This window comes from Corylus avellana, chromosome ca3, assembly GCF_901000735.1.
Source record: "Corylus avellana chromosome ca3, CavTom2PMs-1.0".
Lineage (NCBI taxonomy): Eukaryota > Viridiplantae > Streptophyta > Magnoliopsida > Fagales > Betulaceae > Corylus > Corylus avellana.
In genome coordinates this window covers 31,469,039-31,487,825 of record NC_081543.1, presented here as the reverse complement: position 1 = coordinate 31,487,825, position 18,787 = coordinate 31,469,039, and the positions used below count along the sequence as shown (strand labels likewise).

General features: G+C 37.2%; 3 protein-coding genes across 5 annotated transcripts; 1 reads left to right on the top strand and 2 right to left on the bottom strand.

Annotated features, from left to right (window-relative positions):
• Nucleotides 1-2,115: 2,115 nt before the first annotated feature.
• Nucleotides 2,116-2,587, top strand: LOC132176652 (uncharacterized). The gene is made up of 2 exons (XM_059588918.1): nt 2,116-2,427; nt 2,508-2,587. Exons 1-2 carry the CDS (start codon nt 2,140-2,142, stop codon nt 2,520-2,522), a joined length of 303 nt encoding a protein of 100 aa, XP_059444901.1. The 5' UTR covers nt 2,116-2,139; the 3' UTR covers nt 2,523-2,587.
• A 1,301-nt stretch (nt 2,588-3,888) lies between these two features.
• LOC132174725 (subtilisin-like protease SBT3.9) lies at nt 3,889-7,944 on the bottom strand. The gene is made up of 10 exons (XM_059586376.1): nt 7,514-7,944; nt 7,338-7,429; nt 7,161-7,258; nt 6,932-7,087; nt 6,179-6,849; nt 5,868-5,959; nt 5,528-5,770; nt 5,323-5,437; nt 5,026-5,218; nt 3,889-4,745 (listed from the first exon to the last, which is right to left on the bottom strand). The coding sequence occupies exons 1-10, from the start codon at nt 7,634-7,636 to the stop codon at nt 4,135-4,137; spliced, it is 2,394 nt and encodes a 797-aa protein (XP_059442359.1). The 5' UTR covers nt 7,637-7,944; the 3' UTR covers nt 3,889-4,134.
• A 1,281-nt stretch (nt 7,945-9,225) lies between these two features.
• LOC132174731 (subtilisin-like protease SBT3.3) lies at nt 9,226-13,839 on the bottom strand. Of its 3 annotated transcripts, XM_059586384.1 has the most exons (11): nt 13,763-13,839; nt 13,419-13,543; nt 12,787-12,878; nt 12,588-12,685; nt 12,287-12,442; nt 11,524-12,197; nt 11,330-11,415; nt 10,997-11,242; nt 10,800-10,914; nt 10,354-10,540; nt 9,226-9,878 (listed from the first exon to the last, which is right to left on the bottom strand). In XM_059586384.1, exons 3-11 carry the CDS (start codon nt 12,861-12,863, stop codon nt 9,319-9,321), a joined length of 2,199 nt encoding a protein of 732 aa, XP_059442367.1. In that variant the 5' UTR covers nt 12,864-12,878; nt 13,419-13,543; nt 13,763-13,839; the 3' UTR covers nt 9,226-9,318. The 3 variants fall into 3 exon arrangements, with proteins under 3 accessions (XP_059442367.1, XP_059442366.1, XP_059442365.1); XM_059586383.1 differs by lacking the exon at nt 13,763-13,839 and having other exon boundaries at nt 13,419-13,566; XM_059586382.1 differs by lacking the exons at nt 13,419-13,543; nt 13,763-13,839 and adding an exon at nt 12,970-13,311.
• Between the last annotated feature and the right edge of the window lie 4,948 nt (nt 13,840-18,787).

Genomic DNA, 18,787 nt, shown 5'->3' with positions numbered 1-18,787 from the left:
TGGCCACCCTTCAAATTTTTTTTATTTTTTTATTTTTTTTTAAGATTGAATTTTTTAAATTAAATTAATAAAAAAAATAATATTTTAATCAGATAAAACGGTGAGTTTTGAGTAGACTAACGGAAGTCAACAAAAATTGACGGTAGGGAGTTTTCTTATAGTTTCGAGTTACCTAGGGACTAAATTTCCGAAAAAAAATACCCAGGGAGTTTTTTAAAAAAGCGCGTTTACCTAAGGATTTTATATATAATTTCCCTTATGGAATATATGGAAAATATAATATATTTTCCATATATTCTAACAGTTAGGACTCAGACATATATTTTTGAACTCTGAGCGTGTTATATTATTATTTAGAAAGAATTCACCACTGAGATGCCTTCGTCTCGAGGCAAAATCTGTTCAACCAAAAGGTTAGCACTTTTAAGAATCTTAGTATTTACACACAACGTATGGTTGCTTCCATGTGCACTTGCGTGGTCAGATTCTGTTCTCCTAATTTGTTCTTTCTTTCTTTCTTTTTTATCAAGTACTCCCTGTCTTGCACGGCATTGAATTCACGGGTAACAACAACTTCGTCACGGTCGAGTAATATAGATTTATTAGAAATAAAGGGCATCATGGATACTTTTTTTTAGGCTTATGACGTACAATGCAAATATTTTACCAAAGATTTGAACTTTCTCTAGCTCGTCAATGGTAATTGAAGTCTTCAAACCTGTTTGTTGGAATATCGTCAACATGTGACTATCTTCTTCTTCTGGACTTCTATGCACTTACATCTGTAGCTAAGGGGCCAAGGATCTGATTCCCATGAGATCACCATCCTTCCATTTCTACTTTATCAGCAAAGACTTTCTGCACTTTTTTTCTTCGGTCATTGTCCTTCTTGCTTCCGTGCACCGTTCGGAAGATGGCGGCTAAACAGAGACGACTTGGGCGTGTGCAGTGCATACCAAGTCTAGGCAATGTACATGATATCTGTTACACCTTAATCTACACTAGGGTTATTGGGCCTATCATCTGGTAATCAAGCCCATAGCCCGTTGATCCAGGTAAAAGCTCAGCACATTCATATGGGCTTTGTAGGAAGTAGCCCAGCTTCAAAAGCACGGATACGACGTCACTTCACCAAGCTCATACTCTCGGAAGACCATGCTCACTTGACTCGTATCATTTATTGAACCAACAATGTACACAACGCACGGATATGACGGTTATGGACAAGATATGCGCCGATCAACCTAATAGCTTGAGTATGGCTTAATCAACGGATTAGTTACGACCCACACTTAAATACCATAGACAGTTATGCGCCATTCTCTGGATCACACCAGCCACAGTAATTGCCACATACCATTCTCGGAACGATATCAATAGCAAGAACAGTTTCTCATCAACCATAACGGTCAGGGAATCAGAATATTAACTTCTCCGTCCATTACAACAAGAATCCTGGATCCTTTGCTTGGGCATCACCACCATCCTCATAGGACCTCACTATTAAAGGCTCATAGATAACAAAAACAGGTAGACACATGATTCATACTCTACTAAGCTCTATACTGAGTTTGCACAGACATTGACTTAACTATCGGAGGAGGAACGCCCCGGCTACGACCCAGTGCACCCTCTTGACGAGTGTCATTATTTTGCAGGAAAAAAAGAAAGTACCAGTTCAATATTACAAATTTGCCCTTAGGTCCATCATACTGGAAATTGTAACAACAATATCACATAGTAAATATGTTGTCACGTCTTTTCAAATTTAAAATAATGACGGGACATTATGGATACAATATTATTTATTTGGCCTTTCAATTAATTTTGCAGCCATGAAATCGGTCAATTCTTTGTGCCTTAATAAATTCCTTTCCATTATGTCACTATTTGCATGACATGGCCGGAAGGGAACAATGTAGCATTTATTAAATGTCATCGTTGGAGAAAAATTAAGCTTGTAATAATTTATAGGAAGGTAGTGACAACGTACGGCTATGGTTTATATTTTTCCACACCACTAAGACACCCCCCAGAAAACAATTACCAACCATTTTCTTCAAAACCTTCAATATATATCTCTTTCCCTCTATCATACTCATGGGGTTAATCTGTATTGCGCTTAAGATCCCAAAATGCATGAACATTAATGGATTTCTACTAGGCCTGCTGGACTCTTTAAAGTTCGTGGTCATGGTGGCATTTGCTCGTCTGGGTCTTCTCAATTCGCCAGAACAAGTATCTGATACTGAAGAAGACCACTCCACTGATTCCACAAGTTATGTTCTTGTGATGGATGGCTTATCTCCGTCGCTAATCCCACTCCAGAGTCTAATGGCCTTGATCAAGAAGAGGCTTTCTGTGATGGAATACAGCAATCTTCTTCAAAAATATGGGGCGCATGATGATGAAGATCATGTGGATATGGTATGTTCTGTCTGCTTGAATTGCGTGGAGAGAAGCCATGAAGTCAGGGAGCAGCCTAACTGTTGTCATGTGTTCCACAGGGAGTGCCTGGATAGATGGGTCGATGAGGGCCAGGTGACCTGCCCTTTGTGCAGATCACTGCTGTTTCCAGCCAGGGGAGAGAGCACAAGAAGTGGAAGGAATATTGATCATTTTGTTGGTTAGAAGTATGTATGTGATGGCATCAATAACACTGCTGTGTTCTCATGATAGTTATTCATTAAGCTACACATTAATATGTTTTTGGTGACCTCTCTCTCTCTCTCTCTCTCTCTCTCACTATCATGCAGTTCTATATATTTAGATCGACTCTTTTGAGGCACTGCGACTCCTCTCGCTTCTCCCTATTACTCTCTCTATAGTGTGATTCTACCAAATTCTCCTCTTTCCAAATTAATTTCTCTCTTCTCCTTGGATTGTGCAACTCAATCTCTTTTTTTTTTTTTTTTTTTTTCTTTTTCTTTTTCCTTCCTTTTTCTTTGTTCTTTCTTCTTCAAATTCATTTTGTCCTGCATCAACGACAGGCCACAGCAACATAATTACACCAATCATCCAAAGACAAAATCAGCGGAAATAAACAGAAAGCAAATTAAAGAAACATTAATACTAGGCTTGGGAAAGGGCAATGACACTGCTATGAACATATATACTGACAAAACATCGTGGGAAACGAGCACACCACACAATCACACGGGCGATATGAAGACAATTTCACTGTTCCAAAGGATAGAAGGCTCAAGGCACAGACAATGCCAAGAAACTAAGCATGACTAGACAATCCGGCCAGCATGCAAAGGCCGGCATATCAAACAAATATACTTACTTTTTGCCGAACATGACTTGGTGGCATCGATGGTTTGTGATTGACAAACATAATCTATTCCAGTCCATTAATTTTGTTTTCAGCCAATCCATGTTAACTTTGGTAATTAAGCACAAACAATTTTATATTGATCTTAATCTCAGATTAAATAAAATGAAAAAAAAAAGTCCTGAGTTAAATGTCTAATCCTCTCTTGTTGTAATTATTTTTTTTTTTTTTCATTTATGGTGAATTTCTTCCTTGTTGGATTACCCGTGAATGGAGGCCTTAGTGACAAAATATGTAAATAATTGTCTCTTGCTTTTGGTTGTGTTGTTCTTCATTTTCCCACATACTTTATTTGCTTGTTTAAGCTTGATTTTGTGCGGGGAGCTGAAAGAAGAGTTGCCTTCAATTCACAAAGAGAAATGATAAAAATCATTTTTTCAACCATCTTTCAATTAACCATCTCCCTTTAGTGAATAGTTGAATCTACAATTGAATTTTTATAGGACCCACATGAGTCTACAAATCAATGGTGAATCAATTAGATTTGCAAAAAAAGATGGTTGAGAGAATGATGTGTAGGATATCTCATTCACAAATCAACACTTGTTGAGAATGACAAACTGAAATTATTATTGATGTCAAAAACAGATTTCCATACAAAAGCTCCAAACTTATGACAAAGTTCAAAAGAGAAAATCAAAAGAGGCTGAATGACAAAATCTTCCAAATTTACCCAGCAGGTACTTGAATTCCATTTCTTATCAAGCATGCATCAAATGAACGAACAGTTCACTGTTGCTTTCTTTTGTTCATCTTCCTTATCCAAGACTGAAGCAGATTCATACAAAATTTCATACTTAAAGATAATCATTTGACTGTATTACTTTCCAGCCGTCCTCTACATTTCCATATATATGATCCAGGTTTGATGGCAGTACAGCTATAGGAATCCTAACAAGATGCTTACCGTCTGTCCATGTTAGACTTCCGAATTTGTAGTCTCCATATAGTTTTTGTGTTGAGGAGAAGGTAACTTGGAAGGAAAGAACTTCGGTGGTTGAATTGAAACTCAAAGTTTGAGGCTTTACTGTCATTTGTATGCCATATGGAGCCTCCACTATAACTTTATAGACTGAAGTAAAGTGTCCTACATTTGTCACCGTTCTTGTTACTGTTACTGTTTCTTTGAGATTAGGAATTGTGATAGAAGGGAGGTTGAGGTTGAGTTCAAAATGGCTTTTCTCCACACAATCGATTGTGGTCTTTGTCAAACTGGTGATGGAGGCACTGCTGTAACCCAAGGAGCAGAGGAACTGAACATAATCATCTGTGCTAATGTTGTAAATCAGCCCTGGATCCACTGCTTTGTTGGGATTAACATGCCCACCACCTAAGTCAAATGCATCAGCTACCTTGCTATTGGGCCCATCTTGATATATACTTGTTCCATCTGTTCCAATTTGGTAAGCTGCATTTTGTAGCAGTGTTGATGGTCATGTTCATTACAGATTCCATAATCTTAAAACGTGAAAAAAAAAAAAAAAAAAAAAACCGAAGTTATGCATTTGATAAAATTGCAGTTTAGTATTTAAAATCGTGCGTTTTTAAAAGATATGCCCCCTTGCCTACTGCGTTTTCAAATCGCAATCATTTAAAAATGTATTTCCAAATGATCTATTTTTGCAATTTAGTTTAAAATTGCATTTTTTGTTTGCGAAATTGCAGCGCTAAACGCGGTCTTGACTTACCGGATGTGACCAGAGCTGATCTTATCGCTGCAGGTGACCAGTTCTGATGTACAGATTTGATGAGAGCGGCTATTCCTGCAACATGGGGACAAGCCATTGAAGTTCCTGATAGCAGTGCAAACCCGTTGCTGCGTTTTGTATGAACTGGTGGATATGCAGCTAAGATGTCAACACCCGGTGCAGCGATGTCAGGCTACCCCCCGTCAATCAGCATGTCATGCAGATAACAAAGGTTTCCCTGGTTAAATGGGAATTATTCATGCTATAAGATGGCAATTTTCAGCTTCTGGGGTTTACCTTTAGCACTGCTGGGGACATGGAACTTGGCCCTCTGGATGAGAAAGTTGCAACTCGTGGGGACACCCACTTCCCAATGTCTGTCCTTGGAAAACTCAGCTTTGCAGTTGGAGACCTTCATGAAGAGGTGGACAAAGTTAATTAATTTTCATTCAATTGCCTGAACATGCAGTTTGTTATACCATTACCTTTCATTTCTCCTTACCTAGCTCTTCTGATGTAGGAAAGTATTTGTGTCCCTACGTCATAATTTACTCTAATACATGGGATTATATTGCATGATACAAGCCCATCATCCTTAAAATGTGCAAATATGAGTCCAACTCCTCCAGCTTCCAGCACAGAATTTGATGCAGAGATTATATCCTGTTGATGTGATTTTGAGAAACAAAGAATAATTTTCCCTGCTGCCTTTGTTGCATTGAGACTTCCTAGCTGACAGTCCTTGCTTGAAGAACACATAGTATGTCAAGAGGAGTAATGAGAAAAAGTGAACAAGAATAAAAATTAAAAAAAAAAACAAAACAAAACAGAAGAGGTCTCACGCTGAATCATCTGTGGGGTCTACAGCTATGCGTTCTGAGTATGTAAGGCCAGTGAATCCAGGATAATGTTTTCCAATATCAATAGATTGGCCCTGAAATAAATACAACCATTGCAGAAAAAGTACTCTTAGACTATTAAATCAAAACATTAACAAACAACTTTATCACAAAAAAACTTAAAATATCTTTTATCACTAAGTCACATCAAAACACTTTTTTAACCAAAACAGAGAAAACACCTCCAAAAAAAAGTTATCAAACACATTGTACATCATTGGTCTGATTCTAATTCTAGTAATAATGTACTTTACCCATATAGTGCGGTTATTTCCAAGTGTAATGGCTGTTGGGAAGGCCCTGTCTATTGTGGTGGCTGCAACAGTGATGAGCCATGGTGCAGTGTTTGATATTGTTTGCGAGATAGGACCATTATTTCCTGCTGAACAAACTACACTGATCCCCTTAGCGATTGCGTGGAAAGAACCAATTGCAATTGTATCACGCTGATCGACATAGGAGAACAAAGGAATGTCATTGCCAACAGATAAGGATATGATATCCACTCCATCATGTATGGCTTTGTCAAATGCTTTTAGTAGGTCAGCATCACTGCATCCTCCATTGGCAATTGACCAACAAGCCTTGTAAATAGCAAGGTGAGCAAGCGGTGCTCCTCCTCTAGCTAAACCAGCAGCTAATCCCCTGTAGTTTGCTTTTTCAACAAAATATCCACCTGCTGTTGAAGCCGTATGAGTTCCATGGCCAATTAAATCTCGTGGGGATAGAAATTCAATGGTGCCAGTTTCATTAATGGGCATTTTGAGTTCATCCCTCACTCCTTTTACAAACCAACGAGCTCCAATAAGTTTCTTGTTGCAATTTGTGGAATTGAAGCGCTCTCCTTGTTGGCAAATTCCTTTCCAGCGTGATGGAACTGGACCCATGGCTTCATCATTGAAACACTCAGACTCTGGCCAAACTCCTGCATAAATTGAGCTTTTTCTGCATTCAAGTACAATTTTTTTTTCATCGTGCTGCTGTTTATTGGAGGATGTATTAAGTACCTGAATCTATCACACCAATGATTGTCCCTTCACCCATGTTGCTTTTTCTTAAAAGATTTGTCGAAGAATGTTGATTGATCCCAATGAAGTCCCAGCTTCTGGTTGTATGGAGCTTGTGAATGCGATTTGGGATCACTTGCACAACTCCAGGAAAGTCTGCAACTTTATCAGTGATATTACCAGGCAATATGCTAGCTCATGCTATATAGTTTTCAGAAGAATATCATACCTGCAATTGCTTCTGCCTGAGATTCTGTAAATCTTGCAGCAAAACCAGAAAAGCCATGCCTATAGCTGTAAAGTATGGAACTCTTCGCAGCTTCTTTGCTTCAATACAAATAGAAGAAACTATGATTTTGCATCTCTGAGTGTTGTTACAACAAAAATTGTAGATCGTTAGCCATACCTTCCTAGAAAGTTTGATAGCATTTTATGGTGGGACTTTTTGGTAGTTTCTGGATCATCATGCTTCTTCTGTCCCATATATACAATATGCACCTAGAAACTTTCCCAGGTAAGTACCTTTTCAAAGAAGGGAAAAAATGGTGGAGCTAGAAGTTGAAGTTGCACATGTACACTTACACTGCTTTTGGCCTCAACAAACATTACAGAGACATGAAGATGGTTTTGCAGCAAAAAGAGAGAGACAACTGCAAGCAAGTGGTTTTTTCTTGCCCATTTCCAGTTTCTTGAATTGGTATCCATTAGCCAATCATAAGGAGAGATGGGGTTTCCTCAATGTTTTTTCTCAGCTTCAAATCTGGAAAGGTTTACCAGTCAGCTATCCATGTATCTGTGAGGTATATTTAGAGCTCAGCGCAAATGAGGAAAGAGAAACATCTTTTTCCTGTTGCGCTTTTGCTCTATTATTCTCAACCAAAAGTAAAGCAAGGAAAAAAAAATTTAAGTGTTTAGTGGATGGGGCTGGGAGTTGAAAGATGCCGATGCAACACTTCCCATTAGAGCTTTTCAACGTGCATATTGCATTCCATGTGAGACATGATATTTTGCAGAAAGATTGGCTGAAAATTGGACTCGATCGCTTCATCGACTTTTCAGAGCCTATTGCATGTTTTGTCACCTTGAACAGTTGTCCACTATAGCTTTTGGATGTGTATTTGTTAAGCATTATTGTTCAAGTACTGCCCAAGTAGCGACGTAGGAAACAGCCTACCTATAATTACACAACCACTGTAGAAATATTAGTGAAGTTATCGATAATTAAAATCTTTTTCAAATCACGAAATTAATGTGTTAGAATTGAAAAATTTGATCTGTTTAATTAAATATGTTAAATTAAAATTAACTTATAGATTTTTCATATCTCGACGTTATCAAATCTATCACGTAAACACGAATCGACACCAGTAAGGACAAGTACTGATAATGCATCTTGTTTATCAACTGCATGATTTATGATAGGTCTCAAACTCTAGCATTCGTTGATATGAAAATATACCGTACCCTCATAGCTGCACAGGATCTCACCGTCTAGTCATGTTGATGGTCTACCCTTGAATGATCAAGATGAATGATGGTGATGTAGCACTGTGTCATACAGTTTCACACGTTAATTGTAAACAACTTTTCTTATTTTCTTTTCTTTTTCTTTTTTTTTCCTGAAAGCCCTGCAATAAGATTCCCATCCCATAGCTTCCGTCGGTTCCTTGTGGTGCTTTTGCTTTTCTTGTTTGTCCATTGTCACCAGTGGGACTCTTCTTTTTCAAAGAAAAGCAGGATTGCTTTGCGGAAAGGTGTTTCCGGGAAAAAGGTCTTAAGGAGGGATGATGACAACTTGCAGTGAATGGGGATGATCTCAAAAAAGAATAAAATTACTTTTTTAAAAAAAAAAAAAAAATTAAAGGGATGATCTTGGGCCTGATGGTTCTTCGGTAGGAGGGCTTTTAAGGGCCTTTGGAAACCGGATATACCTTCTTTTAGGGATGGTTTATATGCCCTCAGTACATTAAATCCGTCTTCCCGACTCCTTTCGGAATAAAGTAATATTATATACTATATTTTTATCTTATAAGTCATTATGTATAATTGAATAATTTTGAATGGTTATTCAAATTCATAGCAACCGCTAATGTTAGGTACCTAACCAATACGTCTAAAGCTATAGAGCTGATAGAATGTAGAAAGTTAAGATCTTAAACCTAAGCCGACTCCATTTATTTAACGCTCATATTTCAAATTAATTACATGGATGGATAAAAAACTGGTATGAAAACTTGATGAAGGCTTTATTATTATTGACAATATGATGATCCAAGAATGTACCAAAAATGAATGAAAATCTTAGTAAAGCTTATGAATATTAGACTAGAAAATAAAATTTACCCTTCCGTTGGCTTTTAACCATTAATCCTCAAATTTTTTATTAATTATACAGCAAAGGATTGTTCAGTTCTCACTGACAAGGGAATCCTTACAGCATGCACTCCATTAGTCCATGTTAGGCTCCCAAAATAGAATCCTGTGTTCACCTTCTGGGTTGTGGAGATTGTAACCGTGAAGGAGATCTTCTTAACAGCAAAATTGAAGGCCAATACGTCTGGTTTTACTGATACATTTGTTCCAGATGGAACTTCAATTACAGCTTTGTAACTGGATGTTGAGGCTCCAACATTTGTAACAGTTCTGGTGACTGTGATAGAATTTCTGAGACTTGGGATGGTTATGGAAGGCAGATTTATATCCAAAATGGAGGGTTTTCTACTGGGGCACACTATGGAGTGCCCTGTGAGATGAGAGATAGCAGAATTGTCATAAGCCATGGAACAGAGGTAATGTATATAGTCGGTTGTTCCCATATCATATACCAGTCCGGGGTCTGCTGCTCCATTTGGATTTACAAAGCCACCTCCAAAGTCGAATGGATTAGCAAGCTTCTGAGGAGTTCCCTCAGCAAAGAGTGGTAAACCTGATGGAGCAGTCTGCCACGCTGCATTTAAGATTTGTGAACATTGACTTGTGGTCAGTCAGTTTTATATGCCATCTTGTGAATTGTAGTGAACCAATGAAGTTATGCAGAAAATTATATGACAAGTAAGAGCTCAGATTTTGCGGAAAGGATCGTTCCAAAGAACAGCAGAAAATGTGGGGATTTGCTGTAATTGCGAAATTGATTAGGGGATTCTGGTGTGTAAAATAGATGAATTTGTAAGATATTCTGTACTAGATAGCCAGAGGTTATTTTACAGTGAATAATAAAAATAAGTAGTGGTGGGATATGATAGGTGGTGGGGGGTGAGAGTTTATGATACTTGTAAAGTGTAGAAGTGATTCAGCTGTGTTTGCTGAAGTGGTTTGTAAAAAGAGTTGTTTGGATAAAAAATTTACTTATTCATCCCAAAAAAAAAAAAAAAAAAAGAACCAATTACAAAAATTCTTAATGAAAGGTATCAGCATAGGAGTACCAGTTGTGATAAGGGCTGATTTTACTGCTGCAGGGGACCAGTTAGGGTGCAAAGCCTTGAGAAGTGCAACGATGCCTGAGATATGAGGAGTTGACATTGAAGTTCCCGAGCGCATGACATATCCACCATCTATCGATGGATCATTAGAGGCAGCTAATATGTGGACACCAGGTGCAGTTATATCCGGCTGTCCCACACAGAAATAACAAGATAGGTTCAAAAGAATCTAGGAAGAAACCCTTAACTTTTTTGTGATGCTTAGATACATTGTAAGATCTTCTAAATAAGAGGCTAATGAGAAAAAGTATATGTTACTCAAAGCAGTTTTTAAATGCATTGAAGAAAGTAGGCTTGTTCCATTTTAGTAGGAAAAATTTCAGAGAGTTGTCTGATCTTGTGTTCAGGCCAAAGGGAGTAATTAAGCAATACTGTGTAATAAAACTAACCTTTAAAATTGCTGGTGCAATAGAGTTAGGCCCTCTAGCTGAGAAATAAGCAACCTTGGGTGATACAGCTTTGCCCACAAATGTTCTGGAAGGGCTCAACTTTACTAGAGGAGACCTGTGTACCCCATTCGAATAATCTAATGTAAGGGATCAGAAAAGAACCCGGAGATAATGATCATATCTATCAGTGTTCTTACCTGGTAGACCTGAAGTAAAATAGTATCCGGGTGCCAATTTCATAGTCAACTTCAATGCATGGGAAGTCACCACCACATGGAGACAAGATATCAACGGGATTCTTGGCAACAATCAGCCCAACACCACCTGCTGCCCGCACAACTTGTAAGGCCGGAATTGTAGCAGCCCGTTGAGGCAATGAATTGAAGCAGAGAACCACCTTCCCGGCTGCATTGGTGTTATTAAGTGACAGATCATGACACATACTGCACGTGAAATTAGGAAAAATAATTATGCTTCAAGTTAGCTTGCTAATTATAAGAATGTCCATCCAATGAAATCAATCAAGCTACCCTGCTGCATTAGGATCAAGTCCTGTGGCCTCTGGATATACCAAGCCTGTAAAACCAATCTCCTTTCCTGAAAACACGGCTTGACCCTACAAGAACCATCACACAAAGACAATTGTTTCATCTTCATGCTCAAAAGAAATGTTGATGAAAACTGTTTTCAATTGGATGGTTGACATTAATTTCAAACTGCATACCAGTAAAGTTTCATTGTTTCCAAGAGTAATGGGTGTAGGAAATGCTCGATCAATGGTACTTGCTGCAACAGTTAAGATCCATGGTGCTGTGTTTTGGATTGAATATGCTGAAGGTCCATCATTTGAAGCTGCACAAACTACAACGATGCCCCTGGCCACAGCATGGAATGAACCGGTTGCAATGCCATCGCGCTGATCAACATCTGAGAACAGAGGAATTGAAGACCCAATTGACAGAGATAAAACATCAACTCCATCATGTATGGCATCATCAAAGGCTTTCAGTATATCAGCTCCTGCACATTGGCCTCCAAAAATAGACCAGCAAACCTTGTATATGGCCAGGCGAGCATGCGGTGCGCCGCCTCTAGCAGTTCCAGGCGCAAGGCCTCTGTCGCTAACATTGCCCACGACTGAACCACTGATGGTGCTGGCTGTGTGACTGCCATGTCCATTTGCATCTCTAGCAGATAAATATTCTTCGTCTTCAGATGTGTTAAATGGCTTTCCGTACTCGGCAAGAAATCCATCGATGTACCAACGGGCTCCAATAACTTTCCTGTTGCAGTGTGCTGTGGCATTGAATTTGTCCCCAGATTTGCAGACACCATTCCAGCGAGATGGAACTGGCCCAAGGCCTTCTTCATTGAAAGATTTGGACTCCGGCCATATTCCTGCTTCATTGGGTGACTTCTTCAGTGTCCGTTATAGACATGAGAGAGATAGAAATATGATTGTGATGGTAAAGGTGAAGGTAATGAACCTGAATCGAGGACTCCTATGATAACTCCATCACCCATTTTACTTTTATGAAGAACATTGTTAGTAGGATGAGAAGAGAGACCGAGAAAATCCCAAGTCCTAGTTGTCTGCAGCTTGTGAAGGCTATTTGGTATGACTTGAACAACACCAGGCAACTCTAAAAATACACCAGTGACATGCACACTATTATAATCGACACTCGTATTCAAAATTAGAGTTCATTATTCATAATCACCACAAACTTGATTTAGAGTATAGACAATATCAATTTTTTCATGATACTTTAGCTATTGCAGATATACCAGCAATTTGTTGTGCTTGAGACTCTGTGAGCTTGGCTGCAAATCCAGAGAAGCCGTGTCTGTAGCTGTAGACCATCAAGTCTGACGCCATTTCCTTGCTGCACAAAGGAAAAAAAAAAGTAATCAGTAGAAAATAGAGAATTTACTTAGATTTGTTTGTTTACTTGTTGAGTTGTTTTCCCCTTCATTCATGTCATACCTCCCCACTACTGTGGCTAGCATATCATGATGTGAATCTGTGGTTAAATTGGGATCATCGTGCTGCCTCTCTCCCATATAAACTATGTGAACCTGTAGATTGGAAAAGAAATTTACTCACACCCAATTAAGGACTTCTAAAAATCCACATAATTATGGGAATTAAAGAATCAAGATTACGTACGTTGCTCCTGGCCTCCACATGGCAATTCAGAATCAAGATTACATATACTAAAAATTTGAAAAAACTCATTTGGTTTGCAAATTTCATCTGGCAGTTTCAGAGAGAGACAGAGAGACAGAGAGGCGGGCTGATTAGAGATCAAATATGCGTTGAAAAGTTTGATCTCTCCAAATACATATAGAAACTCTGGTGGGGTTCTGCAAACATGTTTTATGGTAGAACTAGAAACAACCTTAACACGGCCATCGTCGTGTTTCTAATTACAATTGTGGGAAAGTTTTAATTTTGGAAAATCCCTACTTTACAGGCCGAAACAATGATTTGGCCATCCCTCCTTAACAAAAAAAAAGAAAAAGAAAAAACAGACGGTCGTTGTAGTTGATGTGTTAATAACCAGTAATTTAATGGCTAAAAAATATAAGGCTTTGTGAAAGACAGGAGTTCCATACCCGCGCACGTAATCTGACTCACATCCATGCCGTTAAAAGTGGCTTCAAATTTGGAAAGTGTACCCCACGCAGTCGTAATGGACGCTAGCTTTCCTTTCAGGTAAAATCATAGTGCACAGAAATTCCTTCACAATCGGAGTAAAGTAAAGGTGTGAAAGCCCAAAAGTAAAAGTCAACTCAAAGCCAAATAATATATATATATATATATATATATATATATATATATATAATAGAGAGTTATAATAGAGACTTTTTAAACTAAAAGTCTATAATAGAGAGTAACTCTAATAACCAAATATGAATGCTATAAAAATGCATGGTTTGATTCTCGTAAGAATGTTAACCACAGCAGTTGACATTGGTGCTCTCGTGAGAACCCTTCTGTTACTGATGACCATAAATGGTACGGAAAATTCATCATCCTTTGGTCAAGTGTTACTTTCAATATCAAACATATCATGCAGAAAAGTCTTACGTACAATACTAATTATACATCCAACTTGGGAAAGTTCAAAGTTCACAGCTGCCTGGAAAACGACTTTTAGGAACAACAGCGCAAGAGACCAAAAAAATGGTCACCACCTTCTAGATCCCTGCACAATATTTTCAATCCTAGCTAGATGACCACCTTCTTGTCCACAGAAAGAGCATATTTTACCAGTTTTTCCAAAAGGGTCACAGCCCTTTTGAAGTTCCACGCGCAGCCCACTGTCTGTGTGTGAATACTGAATTAATCCACGCGCAGCCCATTCAACGTGCTTTCCCTTCTGCATTAATCCACGTACACCCTTGGGCCTTGCCACCGTCTGGGGGCATCCACTTAGCCACTTAGGCCTGTAACGCCCATTTTGTGGGATGGACAACAGGCTGAGGCCGAGCTATTCCAAGTCGAGCAGCCCACTGGGCTTAATGAAGTCCAAAGTGTTCAATGACCCGACCAAGAAAAACATTCAAAGATCCTCTTTATACTGATCCACGTTCTCACGATGAATCCTCATTCCAATTATTTAATTCCATCATTTTTTTTTAAAAAAAAAATTAATTCTCTTATTTTTTAAAGACCATTCAAATTTTGATATACCAAATATCAATCCGATCAATTCCGATATAGGAGTGCCGACTTAGATTGGTAATTTGGCTCAAACCATTAACCGAATGAGCCTGCTTTTATATATATATATATATATATATATATATATATATATAAGGAACACTATGCAAAGGATAATAATCATATCACGTCATCTTATCTGTCTTGTTCTTTCTATCAAGGAATCAGCTAACGCCCTTAACCACTAGTGATCACGTACATATTGAAGGTTTATAGGATGATCATATTATTATAAGTGTGGTCGTATTTACACCAGATTGTATAATATATACAGGAAGGTAATAGAACTTTCAATGGAAGTAACCGATCAAAAGACACAACTCTTAGTGAAAAGTTGAGTTGAAACTCTATTTACGAATTCTATCCCAATAATCTATAACATAAGTACGTTAGTTTTACGTACATGAGATTGTGTGTTCAAAGTTTTTTTTTGTTCAACACAGGACTTTCACCTTAACGAGAGAAATCCTTCCTGAGATTAATTATGCATGAGGCGGAACATGGATTGAGAACTACTTCAAACTGTGGCATGGGCTTGTCTTGGTCGTGGGTTCGGCTTCCACTACTTGCTGTATTTTAATACATTAAGCAATTGATGACATGAAAGATTCAATACAAGTTTACATATGGTTATTATGTAAAAGTCATTAATTCTAGTTTGGGTGTGGAATGTATTCTCAACTATGGATAATTAATGTTATTTGCTTAGATTATATAGCAAGTGAAGTCACCACTAGTATGTTGTCAGTAAGACACATATGGTAAAAAAGTGCAATCAGATGAAATAACATAAATGTGTACACATCAAAGAATGTTATAATCTGCTCATTGTCTGCAAGTATTAGCAGATGCGTAGTTGACATGTTTTTTGGTACCAAAGGTAATCAAATGAAAGATGAATGTGCATAGGATGATCACACTATTATAAGTGTGGTTGTACCTACACTAGATTATATAATATATACAATAAGGTAATATAACTTCTAGTTGAGGTAATCGATCAAGAGACACAACTCTTAGCAAATAATTGAGTTGAAACTCTATAAATAGAGTCCCAAGAAAACACAAATTCTATCACAATAATCTATAATATAATATAAGTACGTTAGTTTTACGTACGTGAGATCGTGTGTTCAAAGTTTTCTCTTGTTCTCCACAGGATTTTCACATTAATTGGGAAATCTTTCATGAGATTAATTATACAAAATCCTACCATCCAAATTCCAACACATATCACATCATAACGGCTGACATATGCTAGGAGGCAATTGATCGATTATACATTATTTTGTCAAGATTGTACCTCTCCAACGAGTGATGCCTAACGAAAGACTTACCTTACTAGAAGACGTAAGTCAAATGCAATGCTTGGATAGGGCTGTGCCCAATCAGAGGACGACACCTAACTAAAGTCGTACGAGAAGAAAAATACTCTGCTTAAAAAGGAGGAGGAGGAGGCCACCCCATTCCCTTAGCAAGAACTTAGCCAATACCCCCAATAAGCCCTAATATTACTTTTTATTTCTTTTAGAGTCGTTAGTGATTTAGGGTTAGCCTTAGGACCAACTGCATCTACAAAATTAATTATCATCGCCATATGCGATTATGCTTATTAGGATTCAAACCAACCGATCCATTTGCGGAAATGACACGCCAACAATTCAGTTATTCAGTTACAATCATAGAATTAAGTACGTCGTTATCTTAAGATTGAACATGTCAATTAAATTAAATGCTCAAACTCTCTCTCAAACTTTGGGAACCCACCGCTTAACATCTTTGATTACAACAGAAGTTGTAAGTTTCAAGATCTAATGTAATAATCTTTTCTTTTTTTTTTTTTATAAAAAAAGGTAAAATTTATTTAACCCCCTTCAAACTACCATTCCAATGACAATCTATCATCAAAACTATTAATTACGATAATTTACCCAAACTACCAAAACAATGACAATATACCCCTCAATGCTAAAAAAATGACAAAATTACCCTTATATAATTTTCAATAAGACAAAAATACCCTTAATATTTAAAAATAAAAATAAATAAATTTTAGTATTTTTATTTTTATTTTAGTAAGGATAATTTTATCATTTTGTTTAAATTTGGGATACATTGTCATTGTGTTGATAGTTTGGAAGATAAATTGTCGTAATTGATAGTTTGAGGGATAGATTGTCATTAAGATGATAGTTTGAAGAGATTAAATAGACTTAAAAATAAAAAAATAAAAAAAAGGGGTGGGGGTGGTGGGGAAGCTTACTTTACCTGTCTTTTGCATGTGTTACGCTTTAAAAAATTAATTAAGAGAATTAAAATAAAAAAATAAAAAATCAATCAAATCTCATGCATTATAGTATAATCTCTTGATTGGAGCTAAGGATCCGAAGGGAATATTTTCGGGGTGGCGGTCCACTTGGTTTCACCACGTCGTCTTGTCTCGTCTTCGGACACCATTCTTTTCTTTTTATGTTTACGCGCAGACCTGCACCGTCTGGCCACCGAAGAAGATTACCATATTATCCTCTACTTCAACCTAAGTTTACCATTAGCTCCCTGCCTTTTCCTCAGTACGGGGCTTTCCAATTTTAAATCTTGCCACACAAGCACACGGACATACATGTGGTCCACCTTTTCGTTTGGAACAAACTGCCCTCGTCTCTCTTACTAGTTTCATTTTCAAAGTAGGTCTAGTTATAAGACATTTTTAGTCTTCTTATGTTTCTTAATTAACAAGTTATGTGATGGTAATATATTTAGGGCAACCACTAAACTATTATTTATGAATTAACTTGTCTTGTAATATTAAGAATTTGCTATATTTTATTGAGTGATGATGTAGTAAAGAAAAAGAAAAAAGAAAAAAGTGTGTGGAAGCGAGAAAACCCTTATGTTGATGACTTAAAGTTGTCTATTGAATACCATCTAGGGTGATTGTTCAATGGCCTAAGAAATTTTTTTAATTTACTAGGCACGCACTAGAGTATGGGTTCGAAACCTGCAATGAAACTTTTTACACCTAATTAGTATAAACTACCTTAGTTTTTATTAATGCTTAGATAGGATTGGATCAGGCTATGATTCATTCAATCAAATTTGAGGGAGCGTTTGCGGTTCTCATCGTCTAAGCATTTTTTATGCTACTCCTAACAGGTAGGAGCTATTATAGTCACATCCAAGTAGAAAGTCGGTCTCTCCAGCCTGAATTCCTCTATAAGGATTCTAACTCAGTTAATTTCGAAACCCTTTCTTATCGTTGCAGGCGTGCCTATTAATAGCCGTCTCACATAAGAACAAGACTTTTGTATTATTTTTGTATAAATTGCATGTAGCAATGGCACATCAAGCCCCTAAGTAAGATTTAACATATTAAAATGATCTTTAATGCCTGAGACCATGGTACAGGATTGGGTGGATGGAGTTGAATTTGTCTATCATTACTTGACGTAGATAAATATGTTATCCAAATTAAAACTACTCCATTTTATTATTATTATATAATTATTCCAAGATCATGACTTACTATTTAATAAGATGGTTCAATTTGAACCTAATCATCTATCATCTTAATTTGAATCCGTATTTTATATCCTCATTCCTTATCCAAGAATAATTAAAATAGCATCAAGAGAGTGTAAAAGACAGTTTGGGACCTCAAATAATTGAAAAGAAGTTTGGTGGCTGACAAGTTGATTGAACACTATGCATGGCACATCAAAACACCAGAAAATTTCAAGAAGAGTGTCAGAATCAAGAGGAAAAAACAAATACAGCTCGTTACAAAGCTAAATTTTGTTTATGTTTTCATTAAACTGAACACACAGGGTTATCAAAGAAAAATGTCGGAGATATTCCTGTTTTACTTTCACTTAATTTTGCAGCAGCTATCACCCCATCGGATTTCGACCGTAGCTACGTAAAGGTTGGTGGTATCAGTAACAACAAATAGAAGATGAAAGAGAATAATAATACACATTCTTATTTTTTTAAGTTTATACTTAACTTTTAAAATAACTATTTATTTATAATTTATTACAATAATTTTAAAAATCATATCAACTTAATCATTTATAAAAGAGAAGGAGAGAGTAGAGAGCACAAGGCAGTGAGGCACAAGCACGGACAGTAAAAATTAAGATAATCTCCAGTTTCGGACAAAGTCCTTTTTCCCCTTGCTTGATCACAAAAGGGCATTATAGGTAGTTGATGTTGTCGTGACTTTTGTTAAATTTGTATTTTTTAAAGTTTTCTCCGTGAC

What these genes read in the sequence shown, in the direction of transcription:
- LOC132174725 (XM_059586376.1), bottom strand. Translation starts at nt 7,636, where the DNA reads ATGGATACCAATTCAAGAAACTGGAAATGGGCAAGAAAAAACCACTTG. An exon ending in GAAATAACCGCACTATATGG is followed by an intron (nt 5,960 to 6,178) that starts GTAAAGTACATT and finishes TATTTATTTCAG; the next exon opens with GGCCAATCTATTGATATTGG. An exon ending in TCCTACATCAGAAGAGCTAG is followed by an intron (nt 5,438 to 5,527) that starts GTAAGGAGAAAT and finishes CTCTTCATGAAG; the next exon opens with GTCTCCAACTGCAAAGCTGA.
- LOC132174731 (XM_059586382.1), bottom strand. Translation starts at nt 13,056, where the DNA reads ATGAAATTTGCAAACCAAATGAGTTTTTTCAAATTTTTAGTATATGTA. An exon ending in ATGTGGAGGCCAGGAGCAAC is followed by an intron (nt 12,879 to 12,969) that starts GTACGTAATCTT and finishes TCCAATCTACAG; the next exon opens with GTTCACATAGTTTATATGGG. An exon ending in GAAACAATGAAACTTTACTG is followed by an intron (nt 11,416 to 11,523) that starts GTATGCAGTTTG and finishes TGGTTCTTGTAG; the next exon opens with GGTCAAGCCGTGTTTTCAGG.
- LOC132176652 (XM_059588918.1), top strand. Translation starts at nt 2,140, where the DNA reads ATGAACATTAATGGATTTCTACTAGGCCTGCTGGACTCTTTAAAGTTC.